The sequence below is a fragment of the Echeneis naucrates genome, chromosome 16 (assembly GCF_900963305.1).
Source record: "Echeneis naucrates chromosome 16, fEcheNa1.1, whole genome shotgun sequence".
NCBI lineage: Eukaryota > Metazoa > Chordata > Actinopteri > Carangiformes > Echeneidae > Echeneis > Echeneis naucrates.
The window spans coordinates 9,902,824-9,920,631 of record NC_042526.1 but is presented as its reverse complement, the minus strand read 5'-3'; the positions used below and the strand labels follow the sequence as shown (position 1 = coordinate 9,920,631).

The 17,808-nt window shown below is 39.8% G+C and overlaps 1 protein-coding gene across 1 annotated transcript; it reads right to left on the bottom strand.

Moving 5' to 3' along the window:
- Positions 1-847: 847 nt before the first annotated feature.
- On the bottom strand, positions 848-17,335 carry rfx4 (regulatory factor X, 4). Its single transcript, XM_029523132.1, has 18 exons — positions 17,293-17,335; positions 14,733-14,819; positions 14,528-14,588; positions 11,400-11,523; positions 9,990-10,051; positions 9,403-9,616; positions 8,845-8,922; positions 8,545-8,708; positions 7,269-7,369; positions 7,081-7,139; positions 6,818-6,962; positions 6,453-6,547; positions 5,840-5,957; positions 4,683-4,802; positions 4,052-4,213; positions 3,786-3,951; positions 3,564-3,702; positions 848-1,321 (listed from the first exon to the last, which is right to left on the bottom strand). Exons 1-18 carry the CDS (start codon positions 17,333-17,335, stop codon positions 1,049-1,051), a joined length of 2,211 nt encoding a protein of 736 aa, XP_029378992.1. The 3' UTR covers positions 848-1,048.
- Between the last annotated feature and the right edge of the window lie 473 nt (positions 17,336-17,808).

The following is a 17,808-nucleotide window of genomic DNA, read 5'->3' as shown; positions in this document are numbered from 1 at the left end:
TGATAGTTTAACAGCCACCACAAACGGTTTCCAGTGCTTTTATTTACAGAAAAGTGACTAGACTTCATGTTACTGTACACTTTGATATTTTCCCTTTTTATAAATACCCATAGGGTAATAGGTCCTCAATAGCTTTGAGTGCATTATAAAACACACAACCCTAGGTTAATGCGTCCTTTTCTAACCATACAAAACAGAGAACAAAGTACCAATTGTAACATAGAAAATAAACGATACACCATGTTACAAAGTTACAGAAAATACATACTATATATATATATGTTGTCACAGGAAAACAGAAGAAACGCTTGCAACAGAACATACCGGTGCAGTTGTTTCTGAGTCACAGCATTCAATCATTACAAAACACACTATCCAAGATAAAGACACCTCAACACACTGATAGAGGTCTTTTAGGAGTTTCTATCTGTCACTGCTGATGTTTTGGCTTTGTGCCACTGTCTGTAACTGGTGTCCTAGGAGAAGTTTAAGGCAGTGCAGTTCAGACTGCAGCAGACTGAGGTTTATCGACTGCAGCGAGCTCACGCCAAAATGCTGCACAGTGCTGAGTGACGAGAGGAGACAGTAGTGTCACTGAGATTGGACTGGTCCATCAGATACACACATTACTGACTGACGGTTGGGATGATGTTTGCGCCAACATGTGACACTGATGAGGGAAACTCCAGCAGAGGTGTACATTCCTAAAAACAAAGGCACAGCTTGGAAGCAGCATTGCACTCTTAAAATAATTTTGCTGCAAGTTTCGACAATCTGTCGGATTTTCCATTTTCTCTCCCATCAATTGTTGAAGCACTTTTTTTCTTTTTTAATGAGTTACACCACAGCCAGCAGAGTGATTGACGTAATAAGTCTTTTCAAATTGTCAGTACGTCCATACCATGATTGCTATTACCTTGCATTGGTACTCTCCCCTCTCTGCTCCTCCTTATTTCATGTACTTGATTGGAAGGTTTCAAAGACTTTACATCCACCAGTTTGGCAGACCTGGATCTTGTACACGGCTTTCCAAATTGTTGTTCGAAGGCTATTTTGCCCAGCCTGTGGTGGCCTCTCCGTTGATGTAGGCAAAGCCAGGGAAATGCTGTGAGTGTTCGTACTCTGAGTTCCTGCGAGGGCCCAGAGGAGAGTACATGTCTCCAGAGGTGGCATAGCGGGATGAATGCATAGGTGGGCTGGTGTAACAGCTGTTAGTCGGTGACACATCTGGCCACCGGGGGGCGACAGGTGTGGGGTGCAACCGAGGAGTACTTCCCATCAAGCAAGGCTCCATCCGAGACATCTGGCCGTTGAGCTGGTACTGTTGAGGATAAGAAGAGAAGTTAATGAAGGATTGAAGTCATATTATGCTGAATATATCAGAACCGCAACTTCTAATTATTTCAACAGCCAATAAATATACTGACTATTGTGTTGATTAATCCTGAACGGTCAGAAGATAAGGGGAAAAAAATTATTCTAATTTCCCAGAGCCCATGATGACATATTCAGATGTCTCAGTCTGTTCAGATGTTCAGTTACTAATCAGAACTAAAAACTACACAACTAAGAATGCATTAATTCAACATATTTGAACAGGTGGAAGCATTGTTGGTATAAAAGTGATTGAGTATTAATGTTATTATAGCCAGTAGTGAATTCAGTAATGTTTGCGTAAATTCTAAAGACATAAGGAAATTATTAGAAAGGAAATAGTTTTGCATATAAACAGATACATTGTCATGTCCCTTGTTTTTTGATCAAATGAAACAAAGTAGAGAGTTTTAATTCTGCTGTTAGGTGGAAAAGCCCCAACCCTAACTGTTTAACCATGTTCCTGCTCCTCATGCCAGCTGGCTGCAGGTCTGCACTCATACTATTGTCCTCAAGGAAGAGGACAATTATTTGACAAAATATGGAACTATTCTGTAGTTTAAAGGTTTCATGATGTCCAGAAATAAAGTAGTGATCAAACACTGGATCGTTAATCAATTTATTGGTCTAAAGGCAGTCAGACTTGAACATACTGAGTAAAAAAAAAAAAATCAGCCTGTAAAACGCATCTTCAACTTCTTCTTGTTGTATATAGAGGCCCATATTCCCAGATCATTTACAGAGGATCTGATATAGTGTCCTTAAAGGCAGTTGCAGCCAGGCTGATATCATAATTGATCCTCTGTTAACCATGTGGCTTTGGGTGTGAATGACCCTGCCAATGTTAATTTCCTGTTACGGGAAATTGCTTCACAAATTCTACCAGACCGGTCAAAATAGAAAATTAAGCCACTTAAGAAAATTAGACACAAGCTGTAAAAGTGTTTTTCCAGGGTTTTCCTGTTGCCTAGCGTGACTGACCACAAACAAGCATGATGAAATCTTCCTGTTGATAAAAATACAACGAACAGATGGGGATCCAACAAAGTTTTCTCCAACCTCTTATACAGACAAAGCTCCGGCATTGTGCCCGATTTAAGCTCAGACGGGCTTAAAAAAAGTGGAAGTAGGACCCTTTTCCCTTTTCTCACTAAATATAAACACAACAGTCGATTCCATTATGAAGGACCATGGCATGGAAAATGACAGTCAGCGCAGGTCAGAGAGCGGAACAGACAGCTCAGCTGCCTCTTGTTCACAAGCAGAAAAGCGACTATTGAATAACAATATTTTAATCAATGTTCTCTTGCCCTGCTCTGTGGCTACTGGCTCAAACAGATGAAGAGACTATTGAGAGCTGGAAAGAGAAGTAACAGAGCAGGGCCCCTCTTGGCCCTAGCCAAGCCACCTTTCACTGTCTTGCTTCCGCTGTGAGGAAAGAGTGATTCTGGGACTTTTAGAGACACTGTGAACGCTGAAGCCCAGCTGATGTCCTCCCACTGTATAGGCAGTGATGGTTGGAGGGCCCTCGACTGGTAATTACCAGCAAAAGACCAAAAAACTCACACCAGTCATGACATGAGCTGTAACATCATGATAATAACTAACTTTTTCTGCCTTTACAGGACAGTTCAGAGTTTGACATGCCAGTCTGATGGTTTTCAAAAAACACCTCACAGCAATGAATGTGCAAAGCTGGGCTCCTTCTTAATATCAAAAAAACCCAGTTGGACACAGCTAAACGCTGTATACAGGTCTCTTTAGTTTGATCCCTCTCTATGGACATCAGCATAATCTGTGGCTTCCACTGTAAACTGCAGTCACCAGAGAAAAGTGATTCCACACATTTAACAAAGTCATGTATTAGAAGAATTAAAAGGTATTTGATCTCTACTTAGTATTTGCATAATGTGCTACCTTACATTTTAATTTGCCTACATTTATCTGATGGCTACAGGTAGATGGATGATCAATATATTATTTATAACATATTTGAAATTTATAAAATATCGTGTCACGAGTTTTAGTTTTCTGAATGTATAATTTGGAGTCAGTTATTTGTTATGTTTGGAATGATATTTTTAAAGATAATGGCCACAAAAACTGCAACAAGAGGAATTAAATGTACTCATCAAATTCATTAACTGATTGCCACTGAACCCCTTTTTGTCTGGGTGACTGAGGCTGACCTGTGCAGACGAGCGGTGATAGGCAGAATAGTGTAGGGGGGCCGGGATCGCCGGCTCATGGGCCAGACCAGGGTACTGGCTCTGGATGGAGTGAGGATGCTGGTTGGCGTAGCTGCCGTAGTTGTAACTTCCAGTATACCTGGGACACAGTAAGAAAATTATCCAACAAAACTGATTCGCCAAAACATCTTGAAAAAAGTATCATAAAGAAATAAGAATTACCCATGGTCCTCTCTGTGGGTGTAGACTGGCATTCGGTGCGTGGAGGATGGAGGAGGGACTGGAGCGTTGCTCCTCATACAGGACAGCTGCTGGCCGGCATCTGGAGCGGAGCCACCTGCTGTTGTCACTGTGTATGTAAGGGACCAGGTATATGACTGAACAGCGCCTGGTAGACACATATATAGACACAAAGACAAATGTTGCGGCGCAGAGAAACTATGTGCAGTGACCTGTTAAACCCCGAGTGATGGCGAGCCCTGTCTCACCTGTGGTGGCAGTGACCCCGGTGTACTCTGGGGATACAGCAGCTGTTGGGGAACTTGCTGAGGAGACGCCCACAGAGTGGACTGACCGAGCGGGAGAATAGGATTCTGGCGACGGGGAGGTGGCCGTAGTTTCTGTCAGCGTGAACTCCTCCTCTCGTTCTGCTGAAAGTGTGAGGAAAAAAACAGACCATCATTAAGAAATGTATGAGTAAAAAATACTGTCCAGACGAAAATAAATATGCTCATAAATATCAATTTATCTACAAAGTATTTAAAACAGTAAATACAACTACACTTCACTTCTCCTCACTCTGTAAAGTACTCAGTTTGTGAGTTGATTTGAACAAGAAAACAAAGAAGTGTAACTAACACGTCAGGAGAACAGAAACCATCTGTTTTATAAAACAAAAACAAAAACATATTTTTTTATGACTGATTGTACGGTAAGCAGGTAATATTCTGCGTTAATGGATTCCAATGTGGTACAAAAAGTCTAAGACATAATAATGATTCATTATTTTCAGATGTGTGAGATTTGTGACTTGCAAAGGTTTAAATAAACTTCAAACTAAGACGTAAGACAGGATTGCACCATGATAGGTTACAGTATACGTGCAGGTAATGGTCTCACCTGTACTGCCCTCGCCCTTCATGGCCCTCATGAGGTCGTTGGCCCTCTCCTGGCAGTGCAGGGACTCAAGCAGGTAAAGCACATAATCATCAAACATCAGATGGATAAGGTGAAAGGATCCTGCACACAAACACAGAGAGGAAAAAATACTTATTTCTACCAAAAAGCCGACGTGAAGTGAAGTTATTTTAATTAAGTGCGGCCACAACGGGTGAGCTGTATGAGGAAAAAAAAAAAGATGCCGATGCGTTTTTAGGGCAGGGTATAATTGATGATGGCCATTAAGACTGAAGCATTTCTGAGAACATCTGTTTGATGACATCACATCCTACAGACTGACAGGACGGCTGCTGTTATTTAAAAAGAAAGTGAGCATGCTTGTTTCCTTGCACCGATTCAGCTGCAGAAATATGTCAGCTGACCCCGAGGTCACATGGAAGATGAGACCGTGGCATGTGAGGGAGTGTCACAATTGTGTCATTGTGCCAGTCTGTGCTGCTGCCGTGTGCATAATAAACACTTGTGGCTATTCAGGGGAGTAGGGAGTAATACTGACCGGTCATAAAATGGAAAAGACAGGCAAACACATCGGGGGGAGGGGGGGGGGGGGTGGTTAATTAGCTGTTTGTGCACAGAGACCTGCTTTATCAAAATACTGCAACCAGCTGTGTCTTTGATTTTCACAGACAGGGCCAAGAAATTCAAGTACAGAGAAGAGAAGCCATTCTCCTCCATTTTCACTGCACTTCACTTATTGCAAACCTTAGTCTTGCACAACCAGTGATTAACACAACCTCCATTTTATTTTTTCCTCTTTTCTCCTCACACGAGAATCACAGAAGAATCCTGAAATGTTTATTTGATACTGAAGTTGACGGATATAAACAAGAGACAAACCGACAGCCTTCTCTGAACTACTGGACCTTTTTACATGGAACACATATTTTTATTATTATTATATATTTTAATTTGGAATCCTCATTTTTAAAAGCAGGTACAGTGTACCAATAATGACTGTGTATAACTTTATTTGTTATATTATATTATTTGTTATATTTGAGCGAGTTGTAAATGACATAATAAACTATTATATATAAAAAGTAGTTTACTTCCTGTTTGTCACATGAAGGAATGATGACAAAGTGTTAGCAGCTCACCAAAACTGGGCGCGCTGTGCAGTGTCATGTCCCGGATGACTCTGGTACCAAAACACGACCACATCAGCAGGAACTGTTGGGCCACCTTCTTCAGGCACCCGGGCCTCTTCCCTGCCACCTAGAGACAGCATTTCCATGAGAAAAGAGGGGGAAGGGTCGGGGTGCTGGGGTAGAATTAGCCCCTGGGTCCGTATTGGGGCTTAACCCTCAGGAACGAAAAACATGTCAACAAGTCAACTATTTAATTTGCCCCCAGGGACACGCCTTCCTATTGAACTATTGTCTGGGCAGTCCAAGACGTTGCTAGGGCAACCAAATTTTACAAGCCCATATCTGACCATAATGGACGCAAATGGGAAGCTTGAAGACATCATTAACTGGGGGGATTGCAGTATAAGTGCTTCAGGGTTCGGGAGACACGCAGAGACAAGTGGCTTTCAGCAGCAGGTGTCATTTTAAGGGCAAAATGAGCTGCTATCCAAATACAAGGGCAACATGTAAACCTGTGCAACTTCAACTTAAGATACAGACTTTATGTAAAAAGGTCCTCAGTCAAATCATGTTCTGGGCCTGTATGACAAAATGATGGGCATTAGAGCATTTTCTGGCTGACCTTGACAACACAACGGTCCACCATCGAGTCTAGCCATTCAATGTATGCCTCAATGGGAGACTGCTCCTCCAGAAGACGGTCAAACTCCTGATACACTGTGATAGAAAGGACAAGTTCAGGTAACAAAGCAGTTATTATCATCACATCACCTCTTCTACATATCTGCGACCTCTGAGCCTGTCAGCCCTGATGACTGGAGAAGCTCCACAGGGTGTTTCAGAGGAGCGCGAATTTGTGTAACCTTTTGGTCTCTATTATTAACGCTCTGACTCTGCTGGTCGTGGGAATGATGGTCCTTCAGTAAATTATTTGCGTTGAAGTAAAGCGCAATTCTGTGTATCGGGGAGTAAGTCTGTTAAACTTACAATGGATAATAAGTTGCCTGTGCTCCTCTTGTGAGTCTTCCATTGTGTAAAGTGTCTGCTTGGTGATGCTGTTCAAGTCAACATTCCTCCAGTCCTCCAGCATTTGAAAGGTGATGTCGGCACTGTTGATCACAGTCCGTGATGCCTGGAGAAAGACATATCAACAATATTACTTACACGAGCATACCCACATCCCTTATCAGCTGTTTTCTTCCTATGGATTTTATTAAAAAACAAACAAACATTCAGACCAGGATAGGCACCTGACACAGATGATTTAATGATGTTTGCCGCTTTAGAATCTGAGAAAATCTCCTTGATACTGGAAACAAAAAAGGAGAAACACCGTGGTTACTCCTATGAAACATTATTTTTGTCCTGATTGTGAATAAACATGTAGAAGCTTTTTTTTTTTTTACCTTAAGACGCAAAATGGGGCTTTCATACTTACATTCAAATTTGATATTCCTCAGGTTTTCAGGAAGGTCATGAAGTGCTATTTTAAGCCATTCATCAAGCTGCTTGGCAAATTTTCGAATAACCTGAGTCAAACTGTGCAAATGAGACAGAGACAAAAACAATGTTTGTCAATTTTTTCTTCCTTTGACCAACTAATGCATCAAGATGCAACGGAACAAAACTCGGCTGTTGAGGAAGACAGTGGGTAAAAGTTATAGTAAAACCCGTGAGGAAAACCAGAAATTTAAACCAGGGAATTTATGATGTATTCAAAAATATAATTTCAACAATTAATTGAGTTTTTTCAATGAATTTATCCATAACTTCAGCCTCACATTATATTTTATTGAGCTTAAAATTTTAAAGCTCACATTTTAAGATTTTGTTCTCTCCAACCCAGACCAATCGGTGTCAGAGCCAAGTTCACTGCCCTCATTTTCAAATATATGTTATGTTATTAAATAAAAATGTGTGGTAAGACGTGTAAAGTCATTTTTATGAGGTTTTCAAGTTTGGTAAATGTAACTAAATGATGAACACAAATTCATTGTTGATACAGCAGCTTTACACCGCAGGTTTTATAAATAAAGATAAAAGTGTGTTGTTAAGTCAGGTCTGTAAATAATGTACGCTAATGGTTCAAAGGTTTTAGAACAGCCTTGCTTTTCCAGTTGTGAGTTATTTATATATATTATTTGAGGAGCTTCACTCTACTGAATAGCCTTTAAATGTATGTAGGTCAGTGTTCAGTTACCAAAGCAAAAAAAAAACAAAAAACAAAAAACAAATAAACCTTGAAATCTTGTAAATACAACAAGACTATACTGGAGGAAGTAGGGCTGTATATTACTGTCAGTACAGTGACAAAGGGCCAAGTAACAAAGGATGATAGACAGGTTGGTCAGAGTTCATCATCCAGCAGGATAATGAGCCCCTGCAGAAGAAAAGCTTCACAGGATGGGGACCAGCACAGTCTACACACTTAAACCCCTGAAGCTGATTTGGGTTGGACAGAATTGAAAGCCGAGCAAACTACATGTGCACAAATATTTGGGGACTTCTACCACAGTGTTGGGACAAACTAACAGATATTTGATTTCCATTGTAGAAAGAATGCCAAAGTCTGCTTGGCTACTGGATGAGTTCAAACAGCTAAATTGAGGATTTCATGTTTCCCCTCTCAAAATATTAACCCCCCCCCCCCCCCCCCCCCCCCACACACACACACACACACAAATAAACACTCTGAAACACACATTATGACTCACCTATCAGGCAGTGCTTGCAGGACAGTGGGCATCAGCACCCCAGAGATGGCCTTGTAGAGGATAGAGTCACAAACACCAACTATGTTCACCACCGTGGGGGAGCCGAGCACAGGGAGCATGTGGGGTGGCATCCCCTGCCAGAAGTGCAGCAGGAAGCTCTGGACCTGCAGACACCGGCCATGCACCACAACGGTTAATAATACAGGAGATAAAAGTTCAGCAGTTTGATAAGGGTAAGTTATTAACTACATAAAATCAGGATTAAGATAAAAAAACTAAACAAAACAGGAGAAGCCTTGCCTCATCAAAGTTGGCTCTGATAACAGTGTCCAGTATCCTCTGACAGTGCGTTCTGTACATCATGATGAAGGTTGACACCTGTGGACAACAACAGTATTAATCCAGTCGCATCACAAACTTAATGGATTTTTCTCTTTTGGAGAGACCTAAAAAAAAACTGTGGTACAAAAACAAGAAAATAAATCTTAAACAAAGCATGCGGCCCAATAAATACATGTAACAGGTCTACGCTGGACCAGAGTAATATAAAACAAGCTTTAGAGATCAGCAAAACACAAACCATTTAAAATCATGGCCCCTCTTGAAAAAGCCGGACAGCTAGTGCCTGTCTTTTGTCCATCGCTAGATCTTATTATCTCCCCCCAAAGATTAAGAGTTAGTGAGGAGCCAGCATATAAATCCTCCGGGTCCTTCTCTAAACACAACCCCAGTGAAAATCCAGATAAAAGAGCCAGAGGGGGCACAGAGATGGTGAGATGGCAGGGAGAGATGGGACAACAGGGGTGCGAGTGGGGAGGGGGGGGGCTGTAAGGATGGACTTTTAAAACTCCAGTTTACCCTCTCTTCTGGCAGGCTGGCAGGCAAATTTAGGTCTTTGACATTTGGAAACTCTGGCAGAAGCGTCCCCAGTTTGGAGCGCGGTGAATACGCCACTGTCTGCTTAGTGACCTCTTTCTTCCCCGTCTCGTTCACCCACGCCGCTCCCTTTTTGGAGTACATCACGTCATAATACTGAGAGGTCTCCTTCACTGCTATGCCGTAGTAGTGGTATCTGAGGAAAGCAGACAGTGTATAGTTTATTCTTCACTCAAGGACGAGCACTAGCTACTATCACAACTGTGAAAGGAAAGGTCAGGGTTATATAAATATACAGTATTTCATCAAAAAACATGACTCTAACGGGCCAAAAGAAACAAAAACATGTCATAAAAGATTCTACTCGACCTGACAAAATCATCAGCCGTGATGATTATGTTGTATATATATTATATATCCAGTGAATTAGGAGGGAGAAATTTGATATTTTTTTAATTTCACCCTCTGTTTTCTAAAATCTGTGACTCCTTTTGTTTTTGTTGTTTGTAACCAAGCACAAGAATTAGGTGTGAATCGCTAATGACAAAAACTAAAGGAAACCAACTCACTTGGACTGCCCTCTTGTCCCCAGTCTTCTGGTAGTTAAAGCTGGAAACTGTTGCCGTATGATCTGAACATTGAAGGGGAGAAAAGGCAGTCAGAAAGAGGCTGAACTGTTTTTGTTCATCTCAGCCTTTTGACAGAAATTCAGAAAGATAAAGAAAAGAAGAAACGGGTGGCACTAGGAGTCAAATAAAAGCTTTTAAAAACATAGACTGCGTGTTTTTGTTCAGCAGGAAGGAATACTGTACAGTAGAAAATGTGACTTTAAACGTTACTGAACAGAAATGATGTACTTGTAGAGTTTTTTTCGTTATGAGAAAGTGTTTAGTAAAGTTTTTCTTGCTCTGTCCACAGGGTGGTCTGCGCGGAAAACAAAAGCTTTGACCCATCCGTTTATGACATCCATGGGTATTATTTTTTTCCCATATATCGCCAGTCTCCTCTCATCCTCTCTCCTTCTCACTCTCTTTCTCTCCTCTCCTGCACTCCCTCCTTCTTCCTTTCCTCTGTTTTTGTCCAAAGAGATTGGCTCCTTAGTCCAGCTCCTGGTGCAGAAACTTTAGCAAACAGTGTAGCTCTCCATTGTGTGGGATGAAAAAAGAGGCCAAGCTGTGAAGTTTCTGTCAGGCCCCGCTTGATAAATGAGCAGACAGGGAGGCAGTCCGGGCCCTCTCTCGTTTTTTTGTCCTGAATCAATGAAGCCTTCCTAAAGGACACCCCACACTGCTCCAGCCACTGATCTAACATTCCGCAACATCTCACCCTTCCAAATTTCCTTTAATTACACATTAATCCAGGCCCCTTCTCTTTTTCAATATCTTCCGACAGGAGCTGCGAAGGGGTGGGGGTGGGCCCAGGGGTGGGGGTTGGGGGTTGGGGCCGGAGTCCAGGGTACAGGGGATGGCTGGGGGTAGGAAGGCTGAGGAACTTCTTGGGGTTGTGGGAACAGACGAAAGCACATCTCCTTTGGCTCTAGATTATGTGTTCAGTGAGCAGCCACAGAGCTTTGCTTCACACTGAGATGCGGCTGATATTACTTCAACTCAGCAGCCAGAACTGCAGCACAAAACCAATCCAGGCATGAAATGGTCAGACTAATGCTCATGGAGCTGATGGAGTGGATGAGATTATTGCTTTCATAGGGGTTGTAACAGATGACCATTATTCTGTGTCTTCTTCTGTTTGTGTCAAAGATTAAACAAAACAAAAAACAAAAAAAAAAAGAAAAATCTCCCCACCACTTATTTTAGTTTGTGTCCCAGTTTTTAATGTGCTTAACAACCGCAGCTAACAATCATTAATCGCAAGACATTTTTGATAAAACCACTACAGATGTTTGTTTGTTTGGATGTAGGTGGTGATGATGAGTTACCAGACCGTTGAGCCTTCACCTCCACTGACGTGCTGGAGCTTACCTTTCCAAAGCTAGCTGCGTTCACAGGCTGCGTGTCGTGCTTCTCACTGAAGTCAAGGTAGTGCATGTAGAGGGCACTTCGGGGGATACACACACCTTCAGCTATCTCATAGTTCTCTTCTAACCTGTTAGTGACAATGAGGTTTACCAGAATAATAAAAAAAAAAAAGTACCAGTTAATATAAAAATGGTGAAAAACCTGTAGATAAACATTCAGAAATCTATTGTGTGCAGTTGTGTGCAATGGAGGTGAAACCCTTTGATGATGTGAAACTCTTAATGTGCAAAATATGTAAACGTATTATCTTAATTTATTAAGAGAGAGGATTAGTAAACATACAGTAATGTGTAATAACCATCAGAGGGGTTTAGAAAAAAATCCAATGTAACACAGCAGAATCAAAACAGGAAACTGAATAAAATAAAAAGATCATCTTCATCAGTCTATTTAATGAGTCCACACACGCAGTGTCAGTCAGCAGGTTTACACATATTATTAATCTTACAGTTACATCAACAACTGCTGCTGGACAAATACACTTTTCCTGATGATAGTAAGTGACCCATTCTTGCTAACAGCTGTAGGTTTCTAGCAATTCATTCCAATATTTCCAATATATTTCACTACACATTTTACAGTCATGTGTATGTTTGGTTGTCACGGTTTCCTTCCCTACATAAAAAAGGCTTTGTTGGTTTTAGTGCTGTAACACATGACTGCATCCTGCCAGTAAAAAAAAAACAAACAAACAAATTTTCATTAAAACATTGACCATTGTCAAGTGCAAAACAAACTGTGTTCTTGATATTAACATGGATTATCAAGAGAGGTTTTCTTCTACTGCAGAGCCATAATTCTTTCTATTTTTAATTTCCATTGATAGAAAATTTTAGTTTGTCATGTCAGCAGATGTTCCAGAACACATTCGCCACAATCGGCAAACTTTTGCTGGCATCACCAACGTGGATCTGAATTGGTTCATTTTATGTGTCATGGCCTTCTTTGCTATGCTTGGAAATCTCTCCTCTTGGGCTCCTCTCTTTCTTGGGGTGCCCCAGGGGTCTATTCTGGGTTCTCCCTTTATTTTGGAGATAGTATGGGTATGCATAGACATCATATTCAATATTTGAATTTAATGGATGGCTGATGGGCGATACACAACTTTAAGCTCAGATAAAGTAGATTTATAACTGGTATTGGATGTAATTGTTTCAATCAAATGACTAAAGTGTTCATATTTAGGAGTATAGTTAATTTACAATTTTGTATTTATTTTACTTTAACCTTTGTTTGCTTTACAGTTTTTATTATAATAAGCCTTCGATAATCTGCTAGTACATCACTGCTAGAATACTTTAGGTTTGTGTTGCAGTTATTCTGCGCCTTGATGGTCCAACAAAATCAATCAGTGAATTTTTTAATGTGTGTGGAAATTTTGCAATAAAAACACTTGTTGGTGACACTATCGCTGTACAACAATCAAGTGACAGATAAAGCAAATTTGAAAAATGTATCATCTATGGACACAGCAAACACACTCTGATTTATTATGAACTACACACTCATTTTAGTTCGACAATTATTCATTCCATTTTTGTGCACGACTGCACATTTAGATGATATAGGATATTTAATATTTCAAAGCTTTCAAACGTTTTTTATTAATTAAGAAAAAAAAAATTGCACCTTTCTAAATGAATCCAAGTGACTGATTCCACGCAGAGAGACAAATATATGTCAAATAAAAGTGACTTCATATTTTTTGGACAAATCCTTCTCTAACAACAATATATACATCTCTAATATCTGAATAAGAGTAATACGTCTATAATTTCTAATAACAACACAACATATAATAATACACCTGAAACCCTTCAACATTCAATTAATTGTCCTTTGGACCAAGTCACTTCTGTGACGGTGCAAATGAATGTTTAAAGGAGCAGCAGATGATTAGAAAGAGATAAATTCAGTTATGTTCACTTGTAATGTTAATAAAATATTTTGCATGTACTCTTGAGTTTTTGTTATTTTATTTCAGGGTCCAAATAATAATGCCTTGCACTTTATTTCTATTCAACATAATGCAAAGAAATGTTTCAATCTTTCAACTGTTTCAATGGGCCAGCCATAGAGGATGAGCGCTCCAAGGCTGCCAACTATAATTGTAAATTGCAGCCAAGTCACACATCTTTATCTTCAACTGTATCTATAAAAAACTGAATTTTTCAAACAACGTTATCCACCAGGGTGTTCTGTATTATTGTGCTTTGGCTATAAACCACATGAGTTTTCTGACGATTAGATGTAAGTTTTGGACAACCAGTGTTGGGACCATATCACATACTCACCATTATAGTACAGCATCTATTAGAGTGAAGAACAGTTATGTCCACACTTTTTAAAGAACAGGTCGATTCTCCTTATGTCCCTCGCTCTGGGTGTTAGCCCCCCACAGTGCAGCTTAAATCACTATTAATATTCATTTAAGTGCGGTTTGAATAGTATTCAGAGAAGGGTGTCCCTGGCCATGGGGGTGATCACATACTCACAAGAGATGTGCTTCTATTTTTGATCTCTTCTACAAATGTGTCACAAGTCAGAAAATCTGATTTTGTCAGATTTCAGTGAACCGATGCAGGACCAAGGTTAGAGGAAAAAAATAAATGGAGGTTTCTCGCAATTCCAAAATGTGAAAAATTTTACAAACAAAAAATACAATATTTCAAAGGGGAGGACCTTATTTCCATTTGTTTCTCTGCTTTGGTGTAAAACTACAAAACAAAAAAAAATATATATATTTTTGAAATCTAAAGTGGCTGAAAATCATTATCCAAACTCTACTCTTATGTGTGTGTGTTTTTTTTAATCAATGCAAAATAACAGGGGCTCGTTCCCTCTAGGATTTTGTTTATTATACTCCTCGCAAAGGGAAAGCTTGAGTTAAAATGGCTTTTTGAGAAGACTGACTACGTTAATGTTTTTACATTAATTTACTATCTTTGCTTTTCATTTCCTTCGTTTGACATAAAACAGAGTTTTGGTTTCTACATTTTCTCACTTTCATCAAATTAACTTTTACATTTAGGTAAAGTCATAAAGATTCAGATCTGTTCTCAATAACTCACCATTCTAGAGTAGCTGGTGTTGAATGTGGTTTAGAGGCTCTGTTATTTTCTTTTTCTTCATCTGCAACATATAACACAAGATTAGGATTTTACATAGAACCAACAACAGTCAACATGGTTATTTGACATTTATTCTACTAAACGCTAAAATACGATTGCTCAGTGAAGTCAGTGGTTTTGGTGTAAAAGCGTTTGTCTTGCTTACGTTCATCATTGGACATGTTCCCCAGAGACGTGTGACTGGAGTATCGCTTGCTCTCGCTCTCGTTGAGGCATCTTTCAATCCAACTCTCTAATAAGACATAAAGTACAGAACAGATTACCTCTGACCACAAAAAAAAGACATTTTATGCTTTTATTTAGACAGAAGTGAATATGAGGTTATAAATTTGGTAAGAAAAGGAAGATAACTTGGAACTACAACTAGGAATTTGACTGTGGAGACCTTTTATCATTTGGGTACAACCTCATCAGTTTTTCTCTGCTTTTTCCTCTGTAACATTTCACCCAAAATTACATTACACAAAAACTTTATGGATTGAGCTACAAAGCTTTATTTACATCAGCAGAGCAAATGTGTGCTTATACAGGACACTATAAATGTCATTTATGTGACAGGCTGAGTTGACAATCGATTGTATGGGCAGCGCAGCAGCCATGGCTCTATTTAAGATGTTTTCACCAAGACGGCAGGAATCCAGCATTGTTCCCAGGACTCTACGAGCATACACACTTGCTTAAAAGAGCTTGTGCACATTACTGAAGCAGTCTGGTGGAATAGAGGCCATTGTGCTGTTTTAATTTCTACTTAGAAATAGCTCGACTGGTGTGCTTTCTGTGACCGAACAGCAGCAAAACACCAAAGCTTTCATGACGAAACTGCCTGACAGAGTGGAAATCCATTTCAAATTCTTTCATTTGTTTCCAACAAGTATTCAGTATTTGACAAAAGTAATTAAGAAGGAAATTGTGTGTGTGATTGATTTTCTTCTTGGGCTTTTTTTTTTTATACATCAAAGCACTTTCTGAGTTTAATATTTAAAATTTTGTATTTTAATAAGCAACAGCTTTGTCTTTATCATTTTATAAAACTCAAGTTCCTGGAGAATAATTAGGAGAATACTGTAAATTAAACTGAGAAATCTGAACTATCATGCAACATAAAATGGAAAGCGCACATTTTACACAGAAGTACTGAAGTAAAAGTGCTGAAATAAAACCCATTCAGCGAAATAAAACCACTTTATGTAATATATCTTGAAATCTTGCAAATTTCTTTTTATTTTACTCTGTAAGTGAACTGACAACAGTCACCATAGCAGCTGTTGCTAGGACAGACTGTTGGCAAGACAACCTGTTGTTACAGCCCACAGGGGGGGATTCAGAGGAGGTCAGAGATACTGAAAAGTTTTTGAAGTTTGCACTCGATGAGGATCTGCATTTCGATGTTTGGCACGTGCTGATAGAAAAAACATCAGAGTCCCTTACTCTTCATCATCATCATCATCATTACAGCTGCCCTAACAGACGTGGGAAACTGCTCTCATTTTAAACGTTAGAAATAATTATTATATTATTGTTATTATTATTATATTAATAGAGGCTCAGTGTTAATTGTCTCTTGCAAACTAGGTATGATCATCATCAAGATGTATATTACCTAAAAACATTAGTGTTCCACATAATGTGTAAATGACACTACCTGTTACGCACTTAGAAAAATATATCTTCAGCATTTGCATGTTAATTTTGAATCAAGCACCACCATGATCACAGTCATGGCTCATCTCTAACGGACAGTATCTGGTTTTGCCGACCTAAAAAACTAACGAAACACAAACCCTGGAAATGAAAAAGTGAATCCACTGAAGCGAAGCTAATTCTCCACAGAGGCTCAGATCTCGAGCTTCATTTGCCACAGGAGCAGATAAATTGAGGATCTAAATAATTGGATTAAGTTCGATCAACAAGTGAAACGAATCTTCACTCATTTATTATCACACATTACCAGAGTACCGCAAATGTGCATTTTTGTGTTAAACACTTCGATAACCTACGTTTTAAATACAATTTTAACAAACACCACTGTTTCTCACCAGATTAGACAAAGCAGTGCACAATTTGTTTGTGTCAATCCACCAACCAGATTAGTTATTAATCATTGACAAACCTGGAAACCACTAACTTTAATATAAAATAAACAAATACATATTTTTTACTTGGGCAAATGCTGTAGTTTTCAGTTTTAAATAGAAAAACTGAAAAATAAGCCAAATAGTGCAAGTGCATGATACCTTAAATTGCACCATGATGTGCACTTGTTTTCATGCCTGCCCTATGAATAGGCCAATTTTTAAACATAATTTACCAGAAAAAACAAACAAACAAAAAAAAAAAAAACATGAAGAAACCACTTGTCAAAGCCAGTGTAGCAGATTTAAGGCCTATTCTCTGACTTTCCTTTAATCAACAAGTGTGTTCTGTAACCTAACAGCACTTCTTATAAGTGTCTGAACAAAATCACTTGCTTGTAAATGATGCAAGTAATTTAAAAAATGTAATCAAAAGAATGAAAAAAAAAAACAAAACAAAACAAAACAAAACAAAAAAACAGTCAAATCAAGAGCCGAACATCCAGACACCTCTTGTGAATAAGTACAGAGAAAGTTTGTGATTTTCCGAAGTGCAGCAGCAGAAACTCACACGCCTGAACAGAAGCTTATTATCTGAACACATCCAGACAAGCAGACTTTAACAGGACTGACCTGTGGAATCCATATCAGGCTCCTCCAGCAGCCCGCAATGCATCCTCTTCCCATCAACAACACTGGCTCCTCCAAGAAAATGGCCTAGTGTACGTTTCCCCCTCCTCGGTAGCGCTCCCCTTGTCTTGCTCAGTGTTTCCGTGACCACTGCCGGTCACAGGAGATGTTGAGGATCTGAGGTTCGCCCAGAGAGGGGTGGTGTTGGCGGAGGAGAGGGGGGAGGTGGGAATGAGGGAGGAAAGGGGGGTAGAGACTCCAGAAATCCAGCGGGGGGAAAGCCAGACCCGTCAAAATGTTTGCTGATGTTTCATGGGAAAGGGGCTGATTTTATAGGAGCCCTGATGGGGACATGTCATTGATAGGCTTGGAAGGCTGATGAATGGCCCCAAGTCAGATGGGGATGTGGCAAGGCTCACTGGAAGTCTTTTGTGGGGCTGTTTTGAATAAGAAAAGCTCCCTCCCAACGAAAAAAAAAAAAAAAAGAGGCTTAGATCTACGCAGTCCTAACACTGTGGC